Genomic DNA, 27,438 nt, shown 5'->3' on the forward strand with positions numbered 1-27,438 from the left:
GGAATATTTCCACTGAAATTGCAGGCTCATCCTCTGTTTCCACAGACTTTTCTAACAGAGGGTGAAATGGGGAAAACCCTGAAATACAATTTCAGAAAGTTTATGGGTGAAAAATTAGCGGTGGTGTAAGCTGTATGTGGAAAAGTGATGATTTTTACGTGGACATGTTTATGTGCTAGAAAAAAACCAGAGATATAAGGATCTTTAATGTTCTGTTTTCAACTATAAAGTTGATTTTTTATTTCCAAAATGGTAGCAGGGTTGTTGTGGGTCGTTGCCGAGTGTAACTAATATGAGCGTATCCATTCTTTGAACATAAATTGTCCTGTAGCACCAGTACAGTTGGAAGCCTCCTGAAATCGGAGGGAGATTTTTCCTAGGCGCATTGTACGCTCGGTTGTTTGCCAGCTGAGGGGTTAAATACCTTGTGACTTTGGTTTGTGTCAGCAAACATTTATCACGGTGTCTCCGCTGCCGGAGGTGTCACGGGGAAGTCTCCGGTGGGCACTGTTTTTAACAAGGTGATTCGCAGCCGTGATTGATTGTCTTCCAGCACGGTGAGGGACGGGAGGCTCTGGTGGCACAGAGTGGGGACAGAACGTGACTTTATTTCTGTGGAAAGAACGAGTAGAGCTCCCTCCCTGATCGCTTTGGGTGGTGATGTCCCAGCTTCAAAGTCCTGATCCCAGTCCTGCTTGGAGGAGGGGACGTGAGACGCCCCTGAGCTGATGGCTTTAATGGCATCTTCCCAGAGGATTTTCCAGCTTTCATTTGAAGGCCACTTTGGGGCATATCAAGGTTTGAAGATTGATACATTTTCATAGCAAAACGAATTTCTTACATCTTATTCGAGGACAGATCAATATTCAAAGTGTTCCCAAATGTTTTAACGAGCTCTGTTCATCTGTGTGAAACAAGCAGTAAATTGCATCCTCTTCTTGTCTGAAATCCAGATAAGCCTTTGAGCTATTAAATCAGAATAGGATAACTTTGCCTACAAAATACTTGTGCCTCTGCTTTCAGCAGTGATTTTTGGTATTCTGTATCCCAGGCTGGAGTGCTTGCCTTTAAGGCAGGAAGGTAGAAAGCAATCTGTTTTTATTCAAAAGCAATTACATTTGTCTTTGATGTATTTGGTTGGGGGTTCTTTTTCTCTCTTTCCTGTTTAATCGGTATTCTTTTAAAGGTTTATATTAGTATTGAATTTCTGTTCTTTACTTTTGTAGAGCCTCCTAGGAATTGGGTATCAGAGGCCCTCATTCCATGTACTTGGCAAGAAACACGATCTTGTGCCTTTGAGAAAGTGATAGAGAGGTCATGGAGTTACTGGTGATATCCAAGTGCTTCTCCTTTGCCTCACAGTTTTGTGTCCCTGTTTTGTGCAGAGACAAGTCTAGACAATGTATTTAGCTAAGCACAGATCTTGCAAGAATTTAGAAACTTTTTAGTTCAAGATGCCTCACAGTATTAAGATAACTAAGGAAATACCACACCAGCCATTGCAAGAAATATGTGGCCAGAATTCATGATTATTTGTGGCAGTGGTTGAAAAATGAAAGACACTGCATATTCTTCGAGATAACAGCGGAATGTGTTCATTACTGATTCAACAGGAAGTTAGATATGTATATGCATCTATAAAAATATATCTGCATATGTGTGTATATCCATGCTTCAAGCAAACTAAAAAATCTTATTATATGTTACAGTTCAGCACTTATTTTCCACTGCTCACTGCTGTTGAACTGTGCCTGAGGACTGAAAATGCTTCCCTGGATACCCTGTGCAATTGTTATTTCTCGCATATTCCATATGCCCATTTATAATGGCTGTGATTAAAAATGCAGGATTACTTGATTATGACAGTATCTGCAATGTTTTTAATAATTTTGCACACCTCTGATGAGAAAAGTAGCTGGATTATAGAGTGTCCCAAATAAATGCTGACTCTAAAGGTAAGCAGAATGAGCAGCCAATGAATGTTTGGAGTCAGTCAGGATTTTGCACAGATTTAAAAAAAAAACAACCACAAACAGATAAAAAAGGACATATGGAGCTCAATCCCTACCAATGGAAATTTTGCAGAGCAACACCATCAAAAATATGCTGTTGGGCACAGGCTGAGCAGGGCGCAGTGACCTTGAGCTGCAGGGAAAGCCCCAGTAAGGCTTTAGCAGGATCAATAGAGCAGATCCCGTTCCAGTGAGCAAGAAGGGGCTCTGCGGTGCTGTCACAGCACAGCCAGGCTACAGGGTGAAGCAAAGGCCCACGGTGTGAGGGCACAGCAGGCAGGGCTGTGCCTCTGGAGGACTCTGTACCACGAAGCACAGCACAGTCCCCACTTAGGGCTGGGGTGCATTGAGCTGGAACACAGTGTGGTGCTTCATCTCTGACCCTACCAGGGAGCTGGAAATTGTGCCTGGCCACAGCAGGGGATGGAGGGTGGCCAAGTAAGGGTGTGACCTACTGACTTAACAGTGAATAAGCCAGAGGGTAGAGTGAACCAAGGAAATGGGAATGCAGGAAAGAGCCGTGCTCCAGCCCACAGCATGGTGTGACACTGCTGGGCACTCGGCCTCCCACAGAAGCAAGTTTGCTTTAGCCTGAAATATAAATATACAAAATTGTCCAAGAGCTAAAAGAATTGGCAGCAATGTGAAGAGACTCATTAGACAGTCTGATGGGGTTTAAGTGAAGGGGCTTCCCAGTCTGCAGAGTACTCAGCCTGGGTTCCCGAGGAGTGTGCTCTCTGTGAGTCACCTTGAAGCAACCCTTGACAGGAGTAGAAAAGAAATCATCAAGTATTATTAACTGTAATAGGTTGTTGTTGCTGGCTAAGATTATAATAACTTAATTGAAATAGTGTCTTGCACCGTAGCATAGTGTTCTTGAAATCAGGAGCTCACTCTTGGTGAACTTCTCTGTAGTGTGAACACATATTGCAACCTGGCTCCTGTGCATCCTAAGATGTTTGCTGGCTCTTAAACTGAATTGCATCTCTTTCCTTTTTTTTTATTCTCTCTGGGAGACAGTTTAATGCATTTCTAGCTTATCTAGCCTCAGGTCAAGCAGCTGACAATTTAAATGTATAAATGCAGGCCCTTCCAAAAATGCAGAACAGGAGTAGTGATGCAGGATTTCCTTTTCCACAGGACCATCTTTCTTCCTTGCTCTCCCCCTCCATGAGTTGTTTTGATTTAACGTGCCGCTGTTTGAAAGTGTATCTTAAAAGACCATGTTTTACTCATGTTGAATAATGTTCTGCCTCTTTGAACTTTGCCTCTATATGAAGAACACAGCCAAGTTTTAAAAATGCAGCTGCAAGCTGGAGCAGAAATTCCCCTGCTCCCTCTGGCAGCCTTAATCAGCAGAGCTCTCCCGGAGCTGCAGGAGTTGCCTTTCAAGCGCTGACAAAGCGGGACGGGTGGCAGAGCTTCGCTGCCCAGCGCCGCCTGCCCTGCGAGGATTCTGCTGCCCTTTCCCAGCCAGCGTCTCTGAGCAGCCTCACACAAGCTCCACTGCCTTATGGCAGGAAGGAACTGGGGCTTGAGGTGGGATTTTCCCCTCTGTACAGCACCAGTGGCTGCCTACCATGAGCCCAGTCCCTGCCCTTGTACCGCTGGGGGTGCAGGATCCCAGGGGTGTCCTTGCGGAACGCTCTTCCAAAAGAAACTCTGCAGTTTCCAAAAGAAAAATTACTCAATAAGATAGAATGAAAATACTTAAGTACAGAAGAAAAAAAAAGGAATTTAATCACAAAACAATAGTGTAATGGAGAAAGATTATTTCCATCTCTGCAGAAGCTTAGTTTTGCTGTAACCACCGCAAAATGTTCCTTATGGAAGGATGTGGATGTCTTACTTAACTGAAGCGTTCAGTTCTGAAAAGGTCAATGTGAAATGCTCCACAGTGACTCGAGTGCTTTGCTCTGGGTTGTATCTATTTTGTTTTAACAGAAAGATTGTCAAAAATTAACTCATCTCTCCAAAACAATTTGTTCCTGTCAGACTGGCCTTTTCCATTCCCATTCATCCTTTCCGCTTCACTAACTCTCTGGATATGTCTTGGTCCCTTTCAAGTCAATAGCAAAAGTCCAAGTGGTTTCTTTTAAACTCTGGTTTCATCCAACTCCTCCTTTCTCCTGGAGTTGTGTAGTTTACTCCTACCACTCTCCCTGGGATTGGTGTGAAAGAGTGCTGAGTATGGACAGTCCTCCAAAAGAAAGGAATATTAGTGTTTCTTACATGAGAAATGTTGTAATTTAAAATTTTCCCATCTCCTCCTTATTTCATGGAACTCTGATACAATAATTGTTGATAACATGCCACGTGAAAAATGAAATAGCTGGGAGCTAAATCTATATGTGGCAAATTGAGTTAAAGAAGTCTCATAAAAAATAAGCAGTATATAAAAAAACCCAAGGATTTTAAAAGCTGATTATTCTACTAGTGTCCCAGTTTGTTTATTTTATTTCTATGCCAGCAGAGATTCCCTCAGAGATTAACACCATGGACTAATGCACAGATGGGGCCAGAAACTCGAAAGTCATCTGAATATTAAGAATTTAAATCTTTAGCCTCAGTGATTTGAACAGAAAGCCAATTATGAGGCTGAATTAGTTTTCAAATTAAACTGCAATTTAAGGCTTGTGAAATTAATCTTTTAAGGCGTACAGTTGCATTTGTATATATATTCCTGGGGAGAATTTGGATTCTGCAGTTCTGGCTTATTCCTCTTCTCCAGTCAGACAGTGCAATTCATGAAGAGATGCCTCGTGTCCTGCAGGTTGTTTGTTCGGTGAAGGAACAGAATGGGTGGCAGGACCTGAGATCTGAAGAGAAGATGCTTCATTTTTAAAAGTTTATAGGACACAGAGTGAAACCGCCTCTTGCCATTACAACCCATTCCAAAAACGCCGTGACAACATTCAATTATCATTTCCAACTTGTAAGTAAGTTAATTTTAGACCTCTTCATTTAGGAAGGTCCAAATTTAAGAGAACACCTGAACAGGTTCATGGACTGGGGCTGCCACGGGGTGCACATTCCAGTTGGTAGCACTGGAAGCTAAAAATAACATAAATTCCAAATGTTTCAGAGGCGTCATGTGCAGGTAAAATCTTCAGGGCCAGACTAGGTCTCAACAGATTATTTTCCTCATCCCAGAGCTCTTCACGGGTTGGGTGCATTACTTCTGGGTACATCACGAGCTGAAATGTATCACTGATGTACTGCCATCTTCTGCACCTTGGGCAGGTGCTGCTCTTACCCTTGCATTTCATATGCTATTAAAAATGGCTTCGTCCAACCCAACTCTATTCTCTCACACATTACACACAGACTTAGGATCCACAATATTCTTTTTCAAGTTCTTTTGCTCAGCCGAGCACAATTGTAACATAAGAAATTATTTCTCTGCAGACACATGTGGTAGCGCTTTCCATTTTCTTTCGAGGTGAGTGGTTATGAAATCTGTGCTCTTAATTTCCTTTGCAGAAGCATCCAGTCCCAAGAGCAAGGAAGTGAATTATAGGAGTGCAAGTGAGAAAAAAATGCAAATCCCCAGACTGATGTTTTTTCCCTCCAAAAAATTGGCTAAGTTGATGCAAAAGAAAAAACTGTAGAAATCATGTCCTGAGACTGTTCTAGAAGGGAGTTACAGCACTGTAATAGCCCACTCTCTGCCTCCTTTTAACCAACAGTTACAGAAAACATAGTATGATATATATTAAAATATATATATTAGTACATCACTTTATTATCTTGTATTACCTTATAGTGTCAAAATTCAAGGATTGGATTGAAGCCTTGTGTCGGGTGTGTCAAGTGTCAGGCTCTGTGCAGCTGGGTCTGCATGATTTCTGGAGTCACATATGCCTTCAGTTCAGCATGAAACCTGGCTGTGCTGTTGAGCACAGTTCAGTGGTGATGTTGAGGATATCTTGTCCTAAGTCATGCTTTCTCCCTTTTTTTGAATTAGCCCTGGAAATCAAGAGGATTCGTGTGCAGGACCTCAGCCGAGCTGAGCCTCGTGAATTTATGCAGCCAAAACTCTTTGCTCAGCGGCTGGATGAGCTTTTGCCCATCCTGAAGTTTTGCAGGTGGGATTTCTCTGTGGTACAGGGGTCTCAATAGACTGCAGGCTGCTGCACAGGAGTGATCTCCAAATCTGCCCAGGCTCTTGCATGTGCTGCAGTCAGGGCATCCGCTCGTTTTCCCTCCGGAGGTATTTATTCCATTTTTAACAGTAAGAAGGTATTATTTCCGTTCTGGATGACAGCAGCCTCTTCAACTCGCTCAGTTGTCTCTCCAGACCTCCTTGCTCTCTTTATTCTCATTAGGTTGGCTCTTGCCTTGTCTGAAGCTGAGAATCCGATGTCTCCACTAATTAGGAAGTGACATCCGTTATGAATTAGGTTAGCTGCTTGAAAGGTCAAAATTTGCCAATGATTACAGAAATAATGGTGAAAGAGAATGACAGGAGCTATCAGTTATGACAGGAGAAATAGCATTCAGAGGGGAAGTGCTGTTTTTATTTAGTTTTTTATCTAGAGCATGTGGAGTGCCATTTAATTTAAGTATATTTACAATTTATTACAACTGCAGTAGAGTTTTAGGCACTTCTGTCATTTTAATGTCTTGTCCATGTTCCTGTTCACCTCTGTAACTCCACTCAGCACTGCTGGTGAGTCTGCTCCCCAATTTTGTTTGAAACCCTAAGCAATGAGTATGTCAAAGTGCTTCACATCACCGATGGAACACATTTAATTTGGAGGATACAGGTTTGTTAGCTGAGATGTTTGTTTTTAACGCTACAGCAGTGTGTAGTTGTACTCCAAGGACTTGTTCAGGATCCCGTCACACTTCTCATTGTAACTTGGTTTTGATGCCTTTGCTTTTCTAGTGTGTCCTTCTGTCCTTGAGACCTCATTACCATGAGTGGAATCACTTAAAGGGTCAAGTGTGTCGTGAGCAGGAGCATGAGATTCCCATCCTCTGTGGGGAAGGAAACTGGTATCAGGAAACTCCAATGAATGGAAGATTTTGGTTTTAGGAAATATTGTAAATTTTACACTGCTTTTCAGTATTTAATCATTCCAGCAGCAATTACTGTCTTCTCTCTGTCTTGCATCGGATGCAGAGAATTCACTAAGTGAGCTTTCAAATTTGGGGGGAAAAAATGAGGAGTAAGGGGAGGTTTCCATTAGTACAAAGCCATTATTAACTCGGGTTAATGAAGATCTAATGTAATATGGCCATCACCACATGTCTGCACATAATGATTCAATCCTTTTCTATGGGGGAATGATTAAATTAAGTATCTTGTAGGTCAAAATTAGACTGAGAAGGTTAACCAACCTTTAATGATTCTGCAGCCATTTACCAGCCATTTAAAAGCATAAACTGTAAGATAAAGCTGGATAGAGAATGAGCATTGTCAGTAAAAACTGGGTGAAGTTTTAGCTTTTTCTGTTTATATCATAGGAGTAGACAGAGAGGATTATGTGATTTTACAGCAACGTGGTATTAAGGGCAAAGTGAAAGAGGTTTGTATTTTATTTTTTTATTTGGATTCCTGATAAGTGCCCATTAGCTCTTTCTTTTAACATGCATTAAATCTAACTAATGGATATCAAACCAGCTTAGAAAAATGGCAATTATAAAGCAATTGTAACAAAGACTTTGGGAGCACAACTATGCCAAGATATTGTTTGTATGCCTTAAAACCATGAAAGCTCCATCTTTATGGAGAAATGAAGTTGCATAGATGGCACAGCAGAGATTGCAGACAACGTGATGTGAATTATCAGTCTTTGGCATGCTTTGGGACTGTCTGAGCTGGAAAGAATTGAGCAGATTCTCAGATTCCAGAGTGATTTCGGGGGGGGGCATTTGTTTACAACTGTGCACTTATCTGCTTACATATACTCAGGGCAGTTATCTTCCTTGTTCTGCTTCTCTTTTTGCTTAACACGTACAGATCAAATGAGATATTGTGAACCTAACAAAATCTCTTTGCAGTCTTTTACCAGGAGATGCAGTTCATTTTAAAGTTGATAAACAGAGCTGAATATACAGGTATAAATTATCTCCCTTTGCTTCCATCCCCTCAGATTCTGTAAGGTGTTGTTTTGCCTGTAGAAACCTTAATTAATCTAACGGGAATATTTTCCATAAGGGGTGGTTTCAAGCATTTCTCTCATGTGTCTTGTCTATGGTTAGAAACAAAGCTATCTCATTTGACAAAATAACATCTAGGAAATTGTGGTCTCTGGGAATGCATTGTGAAGGTACAGATTCTTGAGGTCTTGCCTTTTATTGATAGATCTTCGTCATGCCATCCATTAATTTTAACTCAGGTGATATATGAACTCAGCACATTAGTTAATGAAAGCTAATGCACAGTAATCTTGTCATCACTAGCTGTGCATGGTAATTCAATCTGCTGCTCAGAAGAGCTGTTCAACATGCAACAAATTTGATTTAATATTGACATGATGTAGTAGGTTAGGTGTTTTATTTAACATACCATGTGCCTTATTTGATGAGAAATGGTTTTCTTTCAACAGGTTATGCACCTGAGTTAGGCCAGGTGTGTAGTTTAATGCAGTTACATCAGAGACCGTCTGGGCTGGGTATTTGTTCTGTGAATCACTGCACAGACTGGGCCCAGGTTTTGACACTTGATGCATTCATTTTGATGCTGATGCTCTGCAAGCCCTGCAGAGCAGAAAAATGAAGGTGATTCCTCTCTCAGACACTGAAAGTGTAAAGTCCCTCTTTCCCTGTTTACTCTTACACTTGTAGCTTCATCACCACTGCCAGGGTCTGACACAAAAATGGCAGAGTACAGTGTGAGGGTCTTGACTGTGAGTTGGAGGAGTTTCTCATTGTTTCTGGTCTGTAATAACTGCTTCTAGTCTCTGTTTGGGTAGATACAGGGATGTAAGGATGGTGTGTTTAATACTTTGATTTCCACAAAATGCATATGCACATCCTGTGGGCAACACTAGGGAGTCTGTGCTTTGTCACTTAACCCCAAACAATACCAGCTTCATTCCTCAAGCTTGTTAGAGCTGTGCACTCACTCTGCCAGTGTATATTTGCTTAATTTGTGTAGCGTTAGGGGCTGGATATGGGGATATATTTCCTTTATTTAATATAAAGTATGTGAAGATGTATCTCCATGCAAAGGACATAGAAACATGACATTATTTACTTTTATTGCAGGTAAATCATCACCAACCATCTTAGTATAGGGAAAGAGTTTATATAGCACCCAGAAGATGTTAGACACTGGAGCAGCATATATCCACATTGCTCTGTTGAGTACTCTTGTGTGCAGATATATGTTTATGTCATTCACTGCAGCACACAGGTATCTAGAATATATTTCTTGCTTAAAAACAGGCTAAATGTAAAGAAAACCAAGTGGAATGTAGATGGTGATGTAGGTTACACCCGCTGATCTCCCAGAAGTGAGTGTTCCTTAGGAGAGGTGCCTTCAGCACGGGTAACAGGAGATGCTGTCGCCCTCCTGGGACAACGCTGCCAGATGGGAGAAGTGTGTAGACAGGAAAGGGAGAAGAGATATCAGACACCATCCAGACTGCAGAGAGGAAGAAGTAATTTGCAGCCAGTTTACAGCAGACTGTGGTCAGACAGGGAGAGGTCAGCCCCAGGGAGAGCCAGGAAGGAAGTGGTTGATGCAATTCCATCAGGCACTGCAGAGTGCTGCAGCCACACAGGACCCTGTGCAGAGGGCGTTTTATTAAGTTACAGGATAGTAATTAATGCCAAGTTCCTCTCTGTTTTCTCTGTGGTTGGGTTTCATAACCGAAATTAAAGATAGGAGATAGGGAGCAGATTGCCTCTTGAAATACAGCTCTCTGGTGCTCAGTTCATGACTTTAGAGACATTTGTCCAGTCCCATCTCCCTTTATGGGGATGTAGGTCAAATGCTTTTGAAATAGTCCTTTTTTCTAGAGCAGATGTGCTCAGTCCAATGCTGCACTGCAGGAAAGAAGCAGAAAGGTCAGGGAAAGAGTGAAGGAGGCCTGCTGTACTCTCCATCCACAGTATAGCTGCTGTCCCTCACCCCCTCCCACCACGGCTGCAGCCTGTCATGTTCCCCTGCAGGTTGGGAACCCACCACTTCACACACATCCTGGTTCATTTTGGAATTTACAGTGCAGTCCAAGAGATCCCACATGAGGAGGGACCACAGCTGTGGGTGCCATTATCTGAACCTGGTAGTAACAGTAATTTTCAGAGCTGTTCTTGTGCTGGAAGTGCATCACAAAATACCACCTGTTTTTTGGAATATGTCCTAAAACTGCATATGTCCTAAAATAGATTCTGTTTTCCTCTTCCGCTTCTGTTTTCATTAGCCCCAGGATTTGACATTCTGTTCAGAGATATTTTCAGTATTGAATGCATTAAGATAACATAAATTCCAAATCAAACATCTCATTCAGCATATTTCCTATTTAAATTTCTTCTGTACTTTTCCCCTGTAGTTATCTGAGGACTGGCTTCATTATTTGTATCAGTTGTCTCATGATAACTGGTTTTGCAAAAGAGCAAAAAACGAATGGTTGAAGAGAAAAGAGAGAAAATTTGTTGCTTGCACAGCCTTGTTTCAATTCAGTGTTCCTTCCCTCTCCTGAAGTTTATTGATCAAAAAAGTGTTAAAGTTGTTGAATAGTTTGTTTTCATTTCACAAATGAGAATCAGGATTATTGCAGAAAGACAGGGATGTGTTCATCATTAGGATTTGCTTTACACATTCATTTATTTTTTAATCTATAATTCTTATTGAACTAAGAAAACTCACAGGAATATATGTATCACCACTGAGAACAAAAAGAGCCTGATTGAGGCAGATGGAAGGAGATCAGCAAAGCACTTCATACAGTGCAAAAATACAAAATTCTGAGACCTTTTCTTGCTAGTACAGAGAAACTGGTTTCCCAAAGCTGGGGAGGGTACTGGGGGGGATTTCCTGTGTGCTAAGTGGCTTAAAGACACTTGGCTAAAGTGCAGAATTTGGGCATGCTGCAGCCATTGCTAGATCTGCCCATTTAGAGAGTGGGATATCTTTAAAGTCCTTTGCAAACAGATGCAAGCTCTCAAGCTTTCCGCTTTCCCTGAACTGGGAGCTTGGTAGCTTTGTGACCAAGCTGGGGATCGGGCGTACGAGAGGAGACATGTCCTGATGGGGATGGAGCCACATGTTCTCGAGCTTGCCAGTGGCTCACACCTAACCAAGCGAGCAGAACAAACTCAGCTCTTCTTGTAAAGCAATGTTTGGCTCCATCTCGAATCAGCTCAGGGTCTCGTTGGGACCACTTTGCATCTCTCCAGCACAGAAGGCTCGGAAGCTGGTCCGTCTGTTCAGCCTTCCCAAATGAGCAGTGTTTGAGTGGCACCTTCCATCTTTTCGTTGATGCTGTTGGGTTTTGTGGTCACTAAAGGAGGGTCTGTCTGGTTTCACTGTCTCTCTTTGCCCCCCACTCCTCCTTTCAGGTCTCGTATCATTAGATTAATCCGCTGTTGCAGATTGCTTTTCGTGAACAGTGTGTGCCTGCCCTTCTAGTCATTCTCTCCTACCAATATAACAAGCATAAAGCTGGGCCCTACGAGCTCTGGGGGGTCACAGGACCATGCAGCTGCAGGAGTCCATCCAATCAAGTAACATCTTTTACCCTCATAATGATAATTTCCCACTTTAGCAAAACACCCTGCTGCCAAACTCCAGTGCTAATGAGTCTGTCAGTGCATCAGTGCACTCCCAACAGTATCTAGAAAGTAGAGATTGTTTTTTGCAAGGCAAATGAAGACATTGGTGATTAGCAAGAAACAAACCAACAATTCAATACATCACTGGCCACACATACCAAATCATTGATTTTTCTGTCCTGCTGGGCAGCAGCTGTTCCATTTGCTCTGCAGAAATGGATTTTTTTCTCCAGGAGGGGCCAGAAAGGTGGATGTTTCTCCAAGAACTAGAGGCAGCAGGCAGTTGCTTCTTGCACTAGGCATGGGCATGTTGATGGTGTCCTTCTGAAGCTGCTGAGAAGTCTGATGGGCTTTCTACTCTTAAATGCTACTTCTGAATGCATGTGGATGCAGTGATTGGATGGGGAAAAAAAATCCCCTTTGAGAATCTGTGAAATTGCAGGACAAAAAATGCTGCCCTAAAACTTACAATCACTGAAAGAATTAGAATTTAATCATAGATACCCTCATATGACTTCTCACTATCTACCAGTTATGTGTAATCAGTATCCTTCCAGATCATCTAGTCTCAGCAGTGTTGCTATTTCCATAATCCTTGCCCAGCTGGCTGGATTGAAATGGGATGTCTGTTGCCTAGAATTTCTCAGCAAAATGCATGACCCCGAGTCAATGGGACTGCAGTCTGCTCTGCAGTGAGATAGTCCTGATAACTCATCTTCTCTTGTTCCAAGGTACCTACGTGATGACGGTGACGGCAAACGACGCAGACGACGCTACTACCGCGAACGGGATGGTGAGGTACCGGATCGTGACTCAGACCCCACAGAGCCCATCACAAAACATGTTTACCATTAACAGCGAGACAGGAGACATTGTCACTGTGGCTGCTGGACTCGACAGAGAGGTGAGTTTGAAGCCATCCTGCCAGGTGTCCTGCTACTGAGGGTTGCTGACTTGCAAAGCCCAAGCCCTGTCTTGAATACTGAGCCTCTAAAAGTTTGAGTTGCAACGTGGCGATCGTGGTCTTTGCTTCTGCAGCAGTTGTGGGGCATCGTGGCTTTGATGTGATATTTTTGTCTTAATCCATATCGGTCGATGAAACCCTGGGAGAATCTTCAGACTCCTGGCGTTGATATTTTCCTTGCGTAAATTTGTAAAACTCAAAGATGTAGAAATACTCCAGAAGGAGCAGGGAGATGAATAACTTGTCATTTGTCCCCTTTCTGTTGGGAGACAATAAATGCCAGACACCTATAGCCCTTTCTAGACCTGTCTTGCATGTTATCTCTGAAAGCAGTTACACACCCCATACTCAGTACACTTTGCATGTTTCCTGATGGCATTCTTGTGTCTCTTCCAAACTAGGAAAATGTCTTCCAGTGATTTTGGTTTTCTGTGGGACTCTGCTCTTAATGCCCCTTCTTCCTGGCGTTTTATGATGTACAGCTTTTCCAAATGCAGAAGAAATTTCATTTTTACTGACACAACCATACTCTGCCAGTGTAAGCCATATAGTGTGATTCCCAGAGCTCTGCCTCCTCTAGCTGTGAGTGTAGCTCAAGGACAAAGCATTTATACCCCACACATAAAACAAAAATCAGTGCATCAGTGGTGGGATGGAGTGAATGGGGAAGGAGGGGACAGGGGTCAATGGATGTGAAGGGAGGGAACCCCAGAACTTAAGTTCTGGTTTTATTCCCCTTTGGACTGTGCAGGTCATGAAGTGTCACCTGTTCAATGCAGGTTAACTTGGTTAATGTTGGGAAGGATCATTTGTTCATTGAGCTCTGTGGCAGATAGGAAAGGAAGGACTTGCATAGTCTGAGGCTCAGATGTTTTTGTTCAAGCAGTCCCCAGAGGTAAAAAGTCCAGTAAAACCCATTTTAGGAGAGCCCAGCATGCTGCATTTCTGAGAGAAGGCAGCAGAAACTGGTTTTGTTCTGCTTTATCTCCTTTCTTTCCCCGATGGCAGGGACTGAGTGAGCAGGAGTCCCCACATGCAGGCTGGTGCATGGCTTTCCTGTCTGGAACCCTAACCTCAGAGGGGTGAAACCTCCAGCACCTTAGAGATTTCCCCTGTGCCCGTCAGCCCAGCAGCTTTTGGCCCCACTGCTAAGTGCTCTGCCAGGCTCCAGTCAACAGGCATTCTTTGCCAGGGTTTATGCCCATTTCATTCCCATGTCTGGGGCCTCTTTTTTGCTTCAGAGCAGCTTTGGGAGGAATCCCAAAGGCAGCTGCTGAGAGCAGATAAAAGCCCCGGCAGCAGCTCGGCAGCACGCGGAGAGCCCCGGGGCAGCCAACGGGACCACACGGGAACAGGGGCTGGCACAGGTTTGGGGCTTCCCCTCGGCACTGTCTCAAGGAGAGCTGCCCCAGGGGGAGACACTGTGTGAAAGAGCTTTCCAAGGAGAAGGTCAGGCGAGCAGAGAGTTTTCCAGATGTGAAGACAAGCCCAGAGCTGAGGGAGCAGGAGGAGCACCAGCACCTGCTCCTTCCCACCTGATGTGGCAGACTCTGCAAGCACAACCTAGGGCAGATCTGACCTTTCTCTACTCTTTTTATTTAGAAGTTAGCTGAATCTTAAGCAGGTAGATTATCCCAAGCAGTGCCGAAGCCTGCGGCGGGCTTGCAGTCGGGGAGGAGAAGCAAGTGCTGGAGAGATTGCTGGCAGCCCTCAGGGGGACAGAGGCAGAGTACTCAGAGGAGAAATCGGAACTCTGGCAGGAAAATGCTGATTTTATGGAAATGAAAGAGCTATTATTGCCCCCCTGACATCAGTGGGGGCCAGCATGTTGACGTGGGGCTTTATGGGTAGAGAAAGGTCGCCAGTTTGTAATAATTTCAGAAACACAGGTTGGGATATCTGGGTGGGAGATGGGTTTTAATCTCAGCAAATCAGGTGAAAAAAGAGGCAGGTGATAATTAGGGGGAAAAGATGAGGCAGACTAGTCTTTTTTCAGGTTTCTCTCATTGCATCTGAAGCATTTTAAAAACTTGTAGGGGAACCACGTGCTTCATGTTAGTTCCCCTGTGCACAGGGTCGAGGAAATCCAGGCTGGCACATTGTATATGGAAATATGATGTTGAGTGTCCCAAGCTGAGTAGAAGGTTGGACAAGGGACACTTGGATTGAGGCAAAACAACCAGCTCTGGGCACAATCCTGGGGCTGCCCTGAAGCTATGGGACATGCTCATTCCCAGCTCTCTCTGCTACTGTCAGGATTACATCTGGAATTGGCAAAACTTTCTGGGTTATTAACATAAAATTATATTGCATCTAAATTGAAAAATGTGTTTAAACACTCATATTACTGTATCACAGATTGGTTTTTTGTTTTTGTTTGTTTTTCCTGAAATCTTGAGAAAGCTATTAGAGGAGTAAATTTGGGGTTGCTGCTGACATTTTCTTGTCGTTAGGAAAAGGAGCCGAAGAGCAGTATTTGGAATGCAGATTTGTGTAAATTAAAATGTTAACAAATCTGACCTATTCAGCTGAAACTACTACAACCAAGATAAATTCCCTGGATACCAGTTATTTCTCCAAAAGCTTATTGACACATTTGTCAGTGCCTGAGACACGATTACGTTAAGCTGTGGTGATACAGAACCAGGTTTTCAGTTTCCATTGGACCCTTCTCCCTTGTTTCTACAATGCAAAGCAGGTGTGAAAATAACTGCCAGAGCTATTCCATATCTGAGAGACAGGTCCATGTTCCAGCATTTCTCTTTCAGAAGGGAGAAAAGTCACTTCAGAACTGCTATTTCTAGATCAGCATTTCTGTTGCATGCTCATTAAATGAGATTTCCTGATGTTCTCAGCATCTCCACTTAAATACTGGTTCTTTGCTGGTTTCCATTACCTTCAATCCATGAAAGAACAAACTGGATACAGTGTTCCAGCTTGTTTTGTGTCACAGGAAGTGTTTTGTTTAACCTGCAAGAAAACTATTTTAAGATAGTCATGTATTTTTGCTGCTGTTTCTAAACCGTCATTTCCACAAACCAAGGAGGAAATTAAAAACTCAGCCTCTCAAATTGTGCTGATCTCTCCTAAATGTGTCTGACACTGAAGATAGCACAATCAAAAGCCAAAGTATTGAAATATTGATGGCTTTAAAGTTATCTTACCTGGTTCCCATTAATCTGGGTGTAAATATGGTTACAAAGCTTTGTGTCCATTCACTCATTATGACTGCGCTTAATTGAATGGATCCCCAAGGAAGATAAAGATAATTGGACTGCACTTCATAAAAATTATTAAAGGAGGACAGTTTAGCAACAGCCTGGTGTAAGCCTGGATGCCTAAGGGTGAGAAGTGCCAAAGGTGGAACAAAGGAACACCTACCCCTTGAACTAAGAAGGAAAATGATAGGGATTTAGAGGGCATCAGAGGTTCAAAAGTACATTCAGACAGCCAGACTTCGATGAGAAGGTTAAAAGCAGAGTCTTGCTGTAATGCAGGAAAACATCAGGGCAGCTTAGGAAATCTGTAGCTGATTTAATGAAATTAGGAGGGAAAGATCATAAGGCAATGGGAGCACAAAATATGTGGATTAATAGGGAAGGCTGTGAACATATGAGATGAACAGGTTGTGACAAAGTTCAGGGGTAAGAAGGGACCATGGTAGCTGACTTAATTTATGTCAGGCTGCTGCAGAAATGGGTGGTACTACAGGAGATGCTGCCTGACTGATGGCTTCGTTTAGCAGCACATCTGAATTCCACATTTCATTGAGTTGTTTTGGTTTTTTTTCCACTGGGAAGAAAATTACAAGAGGTAAGAAAGGGTCAGCTGTCCCCAGCAGGGTCTCAGAAACAGGCAGAACATTCGTATTTTTGTTTTCCATTCTGAAAAGTAGCATTTCTCCTTATAACCTTGCATAAGGGACCAGCTCTGTTCCCTGTGTTACTTCGTGCTCACTGCTGCTGCTCAGCCCAATGTCCCGGGTGGGATCAAGCCCAGACTGTCAGTCTGACAGTGCTCCTGGTGCAGTAATTCAACTCCATCACCAATTTTGATTTCTCCAGTGGCAGAGTATCTGTCTCAGTAGCACAGTAAACCTGCACTGGGGGTATAGTGTAGGCAATATCATCCTCTGAAGAGCTTCCCCTAAATATTTTATGAACACGGACTTTGAGCAAGCAGGAGGGAAAAAAAAAGGAATGAGAGAAAAGCAGGTGGTTGATCCCACACTCTGCTGGCAGGCCAATAAATGTTGAGACATCTCAAATGTCATCCAGGCTTATTTGAGATAATAAGTATTTTGGCTCTGCGGTGCTTGTAGTGTAATGTTGCTAACTTTTTGAGATGTCCTTTAGAAAAGAGTCCTTTTCCAGCACATTCATGTGGTGTTGGAGAAATGAAGACAGTCAGGAGCTCTGAGTTGCTTCTTCCAAATTTCTGTGTTTGTATTTCTTTTAAAAGTGATTGGATCTCTGCTGCTGCAAATGCTTTTAAAAATACATGAAATCCGATTCTATGATTACTGCACTTGGCTTTCCAAAAGCATGATGTTGCTAGTCCTTCTCAAGTGAGTGAAAGATAAAAGGGAGAGCCTGCCAACAACTGAGTTAGAGGCTTATTTTATTTATGAATGAAATGGCAGGATTCTTATGGAGAAGAGGAGAAGTTCTTCTTATTAGCAGAGGCAGTTGATTTATTTTCCAGCACTCTGGTTTTGGTGCAACTAGACATTTCTGATAAATCAGAAATTCGAAATGTTATGTTAAAAAAAAATAAACAACTGTACATTGCTCCTCCAAACACCGAGGGGGGATTGGATTTTACCATCTGCAGTAACTATTTTGAGGACACTTATCTCCAGGTCATTGCAATAGCTTTTTGAAACCTCCCTGTTCCTTCATTCAGGTGTTGGCTGGGAGTAAACAAGGCATTGCACTGGTGATAGGAATTAGTTTAGCCATTGAGACTGCTGTGAAACATTCCCATAGAGAACATTCCACTAGTTTAAGATTACCCAAATACAGTGGGTTTAATCTGGGTTTGTCTTTTCCAACCAGACAATACTCTAAAGTGTAGCCAACAGGTAACTCAGGCTGAGTCTGATTTCCTGTACCAGGAAACTTTCCTCTGATAGGATAGTCCAGCACCTTTCGATCCTTTTTCCATACCCTGGAATACAACTAAAGGAATTTATTCTGTTCTTAATTGCCGTTGCCAGTGTTAATTATGTTCCCTCACTGAATATCAGTGTGATATTCTGCAAAGCTGCATCTCCTCCTCTGAGCAGGGCTGGAGGAACATCTGCTACAGTGTGAGGCTGAAGGATCCCACACAATATGAGTGATATATGAGTTTACCTGGGCAGATTATCAGTTGTGTATGTGTACTGACAAAATACAAAGAATGAGGAAAAGTGACATCTAAATGGCTTGACTGCATCCTGAGAGTTTCTGTTCCCATTTTCCTCACTGAGATTAGCCATCTCCAAGGAGCAGTGAGGAGTAATGCAGAATTGGTATGAGTATGTCACCTTCTGACAAGCACAATCAAGCATCCACCGTGTTTGCTATTTGTATCTATTACAAGAGTCCTTTAAAGTGAGAGGGATTCTGGTTTTCATGTTCTTCTCATTACTTCAGAGAAGAACTAAAACAAGGTTGTTAGATTCTGCTGAGTATCTTGCTTTTAAAGATGAACTTCCTGTATCACTGCATTAAAACACATGCAGAAAAATGCCTCCACAGCTGAACTCAAAGGAGGAGAACAAGAGTGAGAGATTAGTAATTATTTTGCCAGTGAGGCACATCCATTTCTATGAATTTGGACCAAGAGCTCCTGTGTTCAGCTTGCAGACTTGCAGGCTCCCAAAGTGTTTTCCAGTGACTGAGATGATGAAGGACTGTAACAGACTTCTGGGGTAAGTGGCTTTTCCTCTTCTCACAGCATTCAAATAGTGATTGGGAGCCTTTGTGGAACATGTCTTCAAGCCAGACATAAACTACTGGAGTCTAATCAGGGATAAGCAGGTAAAATACTTCAGCATCATCTGTCAGACTGTGTTTTACTTGTCCCTCCCAGCCTTGGCCCTGATGGGTCTGACAGTTTCCCTCTGCTGTTGAGGAGCAGTTTCCCCTGCTGCTCTGCCCTCTCTGTCTTCCTGGCTGCCACGTGCCATCCCAGGGATTTGTGGAGCACAAAGTCACTCTGAGGGATGAAAGCCACTCTGTACACGTCATTTATCACTGAATACTCCGTTATCCCTGATACCTTGTAATTTTTCAGGGCCATGTAACGAAAATGTAAATACTGGAAGCTTTATGTATTAATATGCCTGAAATCATTACTTAAAGATAAAACTGGTTAAATTATTCAGTTATAAAATTATCCCATTTCCACAGCAGCATATCCTGTCAAAGGAAGAGCTGATTAGCCATAAGCTGAATTTAGCCAGTAGATTTATGTTGGATTCTGGTTTATGTTTCTACATTGTACATGGGACTGATTTGAGTTTGCTCCATCATTCCGGCATGCATTTCATTTTCTCATTACAGACAAGAATGACCTTTTTCAGCAAATTATGGTGAGGAGCATTACCACTCATCAGTGAAGAAGATCCATTTTATTAACCCTGTTTAGTGCCTTTAGAAGTGTGTTGTGCACTCAGTGGAGGGCCACTTGTAGTAATTTGAGATACCAGAAGTTAGCAGATGGGGAGGGCTTGAGTCTGCTCTGAGCACTGTTGGTCCACCACTGCATAATGGATTCCTCGTAGCCCTTGTTGGAGGATGGGAAAGATGTGAGTGACGCCTTATCATAGAAATCACACCCTTTGTTTCAATTAAGAAGGGGATAGTGGAGGTTCTGAAGCCTTTTTACAGTTCCTGGAAGGAATATGTCTCCCTGTTTGAGTTTCTCAAATAAGTGGCTGTGTTTCTTTCTGGTAGGGCTTTCTAGAACGATCTGCACCTTTTGGTCTTCTGCACGATTGCTGCAACCCTCTAAATGCAAAGCTGCCAATCAGTTTAGAGCTCCTGTGTATGCAAAGTGAGTTTTGATTGCTTTTCCTTTAAAAAAACCTGATAAGTAGATAGACAGTAAAACAGATAGAGGAAGGGCTCTGAGCCATGGGCCTTGGAAGAAAATTACATGAGTATGTGTTTTACTAAAAAAAATAGTATCTGGAGATGATAGGAGAAACTTTTAAAGAATAGAAGAGCTTTGCAAAGAAAGAGGCTGGTAATAGCTTGAAACCTGTGGGAGTCCTATGAATAGACAGCAAAACAGCCATGCTATTTACCTCCCCAAAATATTCACCAGCAAGGTGATCAGGACAAAAGTGTAATGGGGTGGAGATCAACTGATTGTACAAACTATGAGAACATGTTGGCACAGGTTGACTGTGACTCTTTGTGAGCTCAGCCTAGATGTGTGATCTGCCATGCACAGCTTGCACTAGTCCTGGCCCCGTCCTGTCCTAGGGCATCTCATTCCCCATCAGATTATGTTTTTAATAAAGAGGAACAAGCAGAGCAATGCTTTTATTGGTCTGGTTGTTCTGTGCAGTTTTTCAGCTTCAATCCCATTGCACTGTGTGTCCTTTCTGAAGATGCAGAGCACAGAAGGATCCTCTGACCACACAACAGAGAGAACTGGGGTGTAAATGTAAACCTACAGACAGTTTCTATCTCCCATGGAGCTGATTCCACCAAGAGTGAGTCCTAGCCTGGCTGAAACAAAGAATTTCCTCCCACTCAGGCAGTGCATATGACACTATTTATTTACTGCCTGCCAGAGTAGCTCCCAATTTGTTTCTTTAATTCTTTTTCCCATTTGGCTTAGACTCTCTTTATACACCTGACTTCCTTTAAGTATTGTGAGCATTTAGATGCTGGAGCCTCTGGAGGGGACTGTACTGATTCACATGTGGCACCTGTAATGACTTCTTGTTCATATTTGGGTGAGGTATTGAGGAGATGCTACCAAATTGAAAAGCTTCATGATTTGGGGTTGAACTACTCAGATAAAACAAAGCTTTGAGTTTAATTGGATCCAATTATAGAGTCTGAGCAAGAATAGGTCTGATGCCCCACCTATTCAGTTCCCTTTTCTTTTAAATATGGAAATCTTCAGAGCCTCTCCAATAAGAGAATTCCACATATACTAATAGTCCACAGACCCTTTTCTTTCTTCATACACATTTTGATATGTTCAGAGAGTTCTGGTACAGTCTGGTTGCACTTGTTTCAAGTTGCTCTTGAAATCCCACCTCTGACTACAGTGGGGTTGGTTTATACATTATTCAATGGTAAAATCCCAGCTGAATAGGGAGGAGGAAAAAAAAGTTAAGTATCGGAGTGGAAAGCTCACCAGGTCCTTAGCATAATCTCTCTGGTTCAGACCTGCATTTCTTTTTCTATTTGAGCTTGTCTCACAGTGGAGAAGAGTGTATCATTCCAATTTTAGATAGAAGACTACCTGCTCAGCTCAGGCAGATTTAAAGTTTTTCTTCTGTTACATCACATACTTTTCCAACAGCCCCTTCCCCTCTCCAAAGGGATTATTGTCTAAATCAGCACCAGGTCAAGTGAAATAATTACACACAAGCTGGCTCCACTAATTAACTTATCCACAGACCATTGTCTGTTATTAGCATTTTAAAGAGAGATTTTGTTAACTCTTTCTTCTTAGACCTAGTACTACTTTTTTCATAGCAGAGCTTATTCTGTGAGCATCTGTGCTACATTTCTTACTTGAATATTGTCATGGACACATTTACCACAGCATGTGTGAGTTTACAGGATGTTTCAGCCTGCAGCAGTGACTTTTCTTAACTGAGCATAAGAAAAAGGCAGCTTAAATGCGAAGGAATGTGACTGTCAGAAAACCAGATACAGAGTCTTGTATTCTGAAATATTCTTAAAATAGAAAGTTATCAGTGTAAACAATGGAGAGGCTATTACAGGCTTTGTAAAATACAACTTAAATGGCTGATATATCCAGTGTCTTCATAGTACTTCCCATCTGGAACAGTGTCAGGATCATGGAATATGTAATTGCTGAGGATGTAATACTTCCAAAAAGACACAAATGTGTGCGCAGGAACCAAAATGTGAGTGTTTGCTGTTCTGCACCATGAATACTATCTATTTCCTTGTGTTCTGTACTAATTAGTATCCAGAAAGGTGGCAGGAGGTGGCTCTTTGAAGGGCAGAACTGTTCTTGTTAGACACCTCCAGGCATTGCTGCAGTGGCTATAAATAATCACAGCATCAGGTACCGAGGCTTGGGCTATTCTCCACTCACTGCAGGTTGAGAGAGGGTCTTGTGGATAAGGCCAGCGAAGTGTCAGGTGCAGGCAGGACAGAGCTGTGTGTTTATTTTTCCCAGGATTGCAGATTAAAGCATCTAGGAACTTGTAGCAGCAGAGCCAGAGCATTGAGGCAGTTTGTTCTTTTGTCGTGGTAACCTCACCATTTTTTCTCCTAATTTTTAGACTAAATATTTTCCTTTCATTGTTGTTCTGTTATTCCAGTTTTTAAAGGATTGTGGGGATTTCATGTAAGAAATCCTCATTAAGTAGAGTACATGTCAGTACAATCATGTTTTATTCAAGCTATTCATTTTTTGCACTTAAAATGCTTCCTGTTCCAAGTGCCTTTCTAGAAAAATAAATGTAGTTTTCAGTTAAAGTAAACAGGTCACATACTGAGTGACCTCAAATCTGATGGCTCAAATTTAGAAGGGGAACTAATTGCATAAAAATGCAGTGACTCATGTTATCCAGACGTTCAATAAGTTTGTCTTTCCAGTCTTATGTATACAGCTCTCTGAAAAAATAAATAGATTGTAGTTTCACATTCATACTAACATGGAATTCATCTGAGTTTATGAGGAAGAACCTTGTTTTAACCATTAAAGGTTTGGGCAGATGCTCAAACAGGGATAAACTGGCCAGACTGATTTGTGCTGCCTGAGGATGGGATTCAGGGCTTGCAGGTCAACAGCAAGTGACTCCTGTGGAACTGGGAAGCCTTTCTGGTTCTGCTGTTCTAAAGGGAGGGCTTGATGCCACCCAAGCAAGCACATGCCAAATAAAATGCCTACTTAGGAAGTGTCGTGGTCACCTGCTGAAGGTGAATTTTGGAAAGGTCAGAAGAGCAGCACCTTTCTCTCTTGAACTCTGGGCAAACCCTGTGGTTTGCTTGCAGCAGAGGGGAGCTGGCCCAGCCCTAGAGATCTGCTGTGGCTGAAATATCCTCCCATGTACTGTGTGTGTTTGGCTCACAGGGGAGCTTGTACTGATGTGAAGTAGGAGATGAGAGGATACTCCAGGCATTATTCATTCTGGAAGTGGTTTGTTTTGGAGATATGTATGTTTCTTCAATTATTTTAGCCATTAAACTTGAGCCCTGAAAATGCTTTCATCTTGGCTGATTCCATCTTTTTGTGGCCATGGCGATGCAGGGGAGTGTGATGGGAAATGAGTTACTAGATTTGTAAATTATGTGCATTCCCCCCCCCTTAATGCTTGATATCAGAAGACAGGAAGTTTGACAGGGAAGGTAATGAACAGTATTTGCTTGTAAATCGGCAGCTAGATGTGGTTTGAAAGAAAGCATATTTGAGCATAAAGAGAAAATTTGGAAGCATTACTGGTGCTCTGCACTATCAGAAGATCTGCCCTGCAGATGAGCAGCTTCCACCAGTGCGTGTTGGAGGGGCACTGGACACCTGTGTGACTTCAGGGTATCAGCTCTTGACAAAGCAGTTAAGCAAACTTTGCTAATGCTAGTAAAATAGCCTGAAGACCAGGGAAACCTGCAGGACATTGGATGGTTCTTTGGGTAGGTAGCCCACCTGCAGTTCCTTTGGCCACGTTCCTAAGAACCCCTAAAGTAGAAAGCTGCAGAATCTCTCAGCTCTATCCATCAGAGTAGAGATTGAAGCATCAGCAATCATTTATGTAGATGATTCTGATTAGGCAGGAAATGCCCCACAAGAGTTTCCCACCCCCAGAATGGGATAAAATAATGAATTTTTAAAATTGTAATTTCCAGTCATAAAAAAAGAAAAAATCTGGAGAGAATCAGCATTTTTATTTTAATAGCTGTGAAAATGTTGTATTGATATCGGTCTTTTAAAATGATGTTTGACATTTTAAAAGATCAATTTTTGTCAAAGTTAGCTCAGACCATTAAAACCATTTTAAAAGGGACTCTTTTGCAATGTAAAAATAAATTCCAAGTGAGGGAGAGGTTTCAAGTGCCCGTCCTCGGGAGCAGTTTCACTCTTAGCGTCTTCTGATGAAAACCCACTTTGTCATAAAATTCTCCACCAGTTTTCATCCTCAGGCCCCTTCAGCTCTCTATATGGTCTCTGCCACTGCTGTCATCCAACCATATCAAAATGGGTATTTAGGGATGTTCTTCTGAAAACTAATTCCACTGTTTGCAATAAGAGCTGTTAATGTAACTCAGAGTGACCATTGCCTGCAGTATCAGCATCTTCAAAGGCTGACTGACACATTTGAGAAATGGATTTTGCTTTACTCTGCTGACCCCAGATGCTGTACCAGGGCAGTTTGGAGAGGGACACAATCACAGTGCTTTCCATACAACTTCCATAGGAAATAAGGAAGGCTAAATTGCAGACTTCATAACCAGATGTGCAGGGGAGCGTTCAAGGAAAACACATCAAAACATCTTGCAAAAACTCATTTAAAGTTACATAAATTATTGTTTGCATTTTCACATGCAGTTATTTTCAAGTCTAACCAGCTGTATCTGTTTGAAGTGGCCCTAAATAAATACATCATTACATAAACACAACATTTGTTTGGAGATTTTTTCCCAATAAGGTCCAGGCCCTGTTTGCTTCGCAGTGTTGCACAGACTGTGAGAAGGAGGTGTTTGAATTTCAATGGGACATTTTGACACAGAAAATCCCATTCTTAGTACATTTGGATTTTCTAAATCGTATGGTGACAACTACCTTAAAAGAAGACACAGCAAATAATACAGCACATAGAAATTTGAATGCAAGCAGAGAGTCCAAGCAGGCAATCACATTTCATTTCACGTTTTTCACCCCATTTTGGAGCATCAAGCCAGTGTCAGGAGCACGCTGATGCACCGAGCAGGCGTCTTGCTGACAGGCTTCCCAGCAGCACATTGGTTTGGTGCTTGTTGGGAAAGCTGTGTGGTTGCTATTCCAGGAGAGGGCTATGTCACGATCCACAGTGATAACGTTACCATCCCACAGGATGCAGTTACCTGATAAAGGGGGGCACTCACTGTAGCCCTGTGTTGGTTACACCCCACTGCAGGTCCAGTCCACGAGATTCAATCCAGCATTCAGAAGTCCTTAAGTACCACTGGAGTGTTCTCCAGTGGGTCCCTGGTTTTATAAATGAGAAAATAGATGAAGCGACTCAAGGCACAGAGTCTGTGCCATCTCTCTTCCAAACCAGAATAAAACATGAAAGAATAATCTGAAAGACGTGACGGTTTTTGTTGAAGAAATAATCAGAGAGTCGCTTATCAGAATCAGGAAACCTGCTTTATCCTTTGTTGCATTATAAATAAGAATTATATTTGTTCTTGGGAAACAAGCCTGAAGTACACTGCAAGATGTTATTGTGAGTGACGCACAGGGAGCAACTGAATAAATACTGCCTGTCTGCCCCATTAGGTGGTTTTGTTTCTTACATTTTTCTGAATCCTTTACCAGGAATGAGGTGTTTTATCATTTCAGAGGTGCAGTCTGAGCCATTATCGGGTTGCTCGTGACTGGGTCTGAATTCAAAGCTGACCAGAGGGGGGATGCTGACTGCCAGACAAGGAGCATGGTGGTAGGGAGGAGGCAGGAGTGGGGTCTCCAGGTATTCCCCAGTCCAGGTGGGCTCTCCTGCTGCAGGGAGAGCACCATTGGCCAGGGCAGTCCATGATGGTGAGAAGGAAGGGAAAAAGAACGTGGAGATACAAGGGAGAACCATAAATGGAAGGAAGAGTCGTTTGTAGGGATAGAACATTAAGGAGGGTGGCACAAAGGAGTTTCTACAGTTACTGTTTTTATCCTTTTTTCACTCTTGTTGTAAACTCTGGCAAAGGCTTTAAGCTCTGGATTCAAAGGGTTATAGAGAATGCCATTCTAGATGGAACAACTCACACAGTGCAGCATCCTCTCATGATACAGGCATCTGTCAGAGCTTCAGGCACAAGCTCTTGGAGCTGTGCGTGTGCTGGTTACGTCTCGCGCTAGGTGATTAGATGTAAAATTACACAGTATCATCCGAACTTGGAACATAAAACCACTTCCATGCTCTGTCTTGACTGTTCATAATGTTTCTTGGCAGAAGTTGTTGCAGACACCAGCTTTCAATCCTTCCAAATTAAATGTCAGTTGATGGCAGAGGTGTCGTCAGCGGGAGAGTCCTGCTCATCCCGCTTCCCCCGGCGCTGGGAGCAGCTCTGCACCTCCTCAGCTGGCTGATGAGCAGCTCAGCTGGGAGCAGTTTCGAAGGAGATCTTTGACTTTCTTTGGCTTCCCAGAGGAATTCATAATTATTTCCTCCTTTATCATAGAGTGCAGCTGGAGGCTTCAGCTCCATTAGAACTGCCCTGGTAATTTCACAGTGTGAAATTTACAGCAAACTGGGGACATTAACGTTAAATAAATTTATGCAACAGCAACCCTCACCCAAGTCATTAAAAGTGTGTGCAGTTTTTAATGGATGCTTCAGCATGGCATTTGATAAGTTTGTTCATTTCTTTTCCCAGTCTGCTAAGTATACATCCACAGACGTTTTTCTGCCAGAGGTATCGGTAAAAGCTGGCTGTGGCCTCGGTTGTCACCTCCTTGCAAACACTTTAAACGTGGCTGTAGTTCCAACTGCAGTGGAGTGAAGAGAGGTTGTCACCGAGAGCGGATTTGTGTGTGAGTGTGGGTCTGTGTGCGACTCAAATAATCCAATTGAACTATGTAGTGATTCTGAATTATGTCTGTTTGAAAAGACAGGATATCATAAAGACTGCTAATATGGTGGAAAATTATATTAAGCTGAGACAAGACAAAGTTGATTATGTGCTAGACTAGTGCAGATGTGCCTGGCACTAGTCGTTTATGCATATTGATTGATCTTAAATATAGCAGAGCAGAGGATGGAATGGTGTTTGTATGGTTATTGATTTTGTTTCAGCTCCTTGGGCTGTCATCATAGGCTTTCAGATCCGACTGTCTTGACCGAGGCAACCCCTGATCAGAAAGCTTGATAAGAAAGCTTGTCCCGACCAAAGGAAACATGCTGGTTACATCCTCTGAGATGCAGATATTCAGGAACATGCTCTGAGCTCTTTAGCTCAGTGGAGCCTGAGTGTAACATTCATTGGAAGGCTGCAGCTGGGCTTTTGGGATGCCCCTTGGTGGATGTCACCAATGTGGGCTGTGCAGGAACAGTCTGGAGTGCTCATGAGGGTCAGTTTGCTGCGTGATCTGCTTTGTTTCTGTTTGCTGAAGGAAGAGCCTTGGTTTCCTAATTGATTAATTTTGGCTTTTATAAACCTACCGGAGCAGAACTGTTGTTTTTCCACCTCTCCCACGTTCCAAGCTGGAAGCAGGAGGTTTTGATACTGTTCTTTGGTTGTTTTCTTGTAAGCCTTTACTGAGACAGTTTTCTTTAGTCCTGTAATGCCTGAAGCCACTGACCTCTGCCACCAGGCAGCTTGGCTTCCAAGG

General features: G+C 42.6%; 1 protein-coding gene across 1 annotated transcript in view; it reads left to right on the top strand.

The window, feature by feature from the left end:
- The window catches only part of CDH4 (cadherin 4), a 427,411-nt gene that overhangs the window by 338,317 nt on the left and 61,656 nt on the right, over window positions 1–27,438 (top strand). The window contains exon 7 of the mRNA XM_051803474.1: window positions 12,473–12,645. Within this exon, the coding sequence (XP_051659434.1) occupies window positions 12,473–12,645 (173 nt within the window). The remainder of the gene's footprint in view (window positions 1–12,472; window positions 12,646–27,438) is intronic.

This window comes from Manacus candei, unplaced genomic scaffold (genome assembly GCF_025592945.1).
Source record: "Manacus candei isolate 608988 ecotype Guabito, Panama unplaced genomic scaffold, ASM2559294v1 h1tg000057l, whole genome shotgun sequence".
NCBI lineage: Eukaryota > Metazoa > Chordata > Aves > Passeriformes > Pipridae > Manacus > Manacus candei.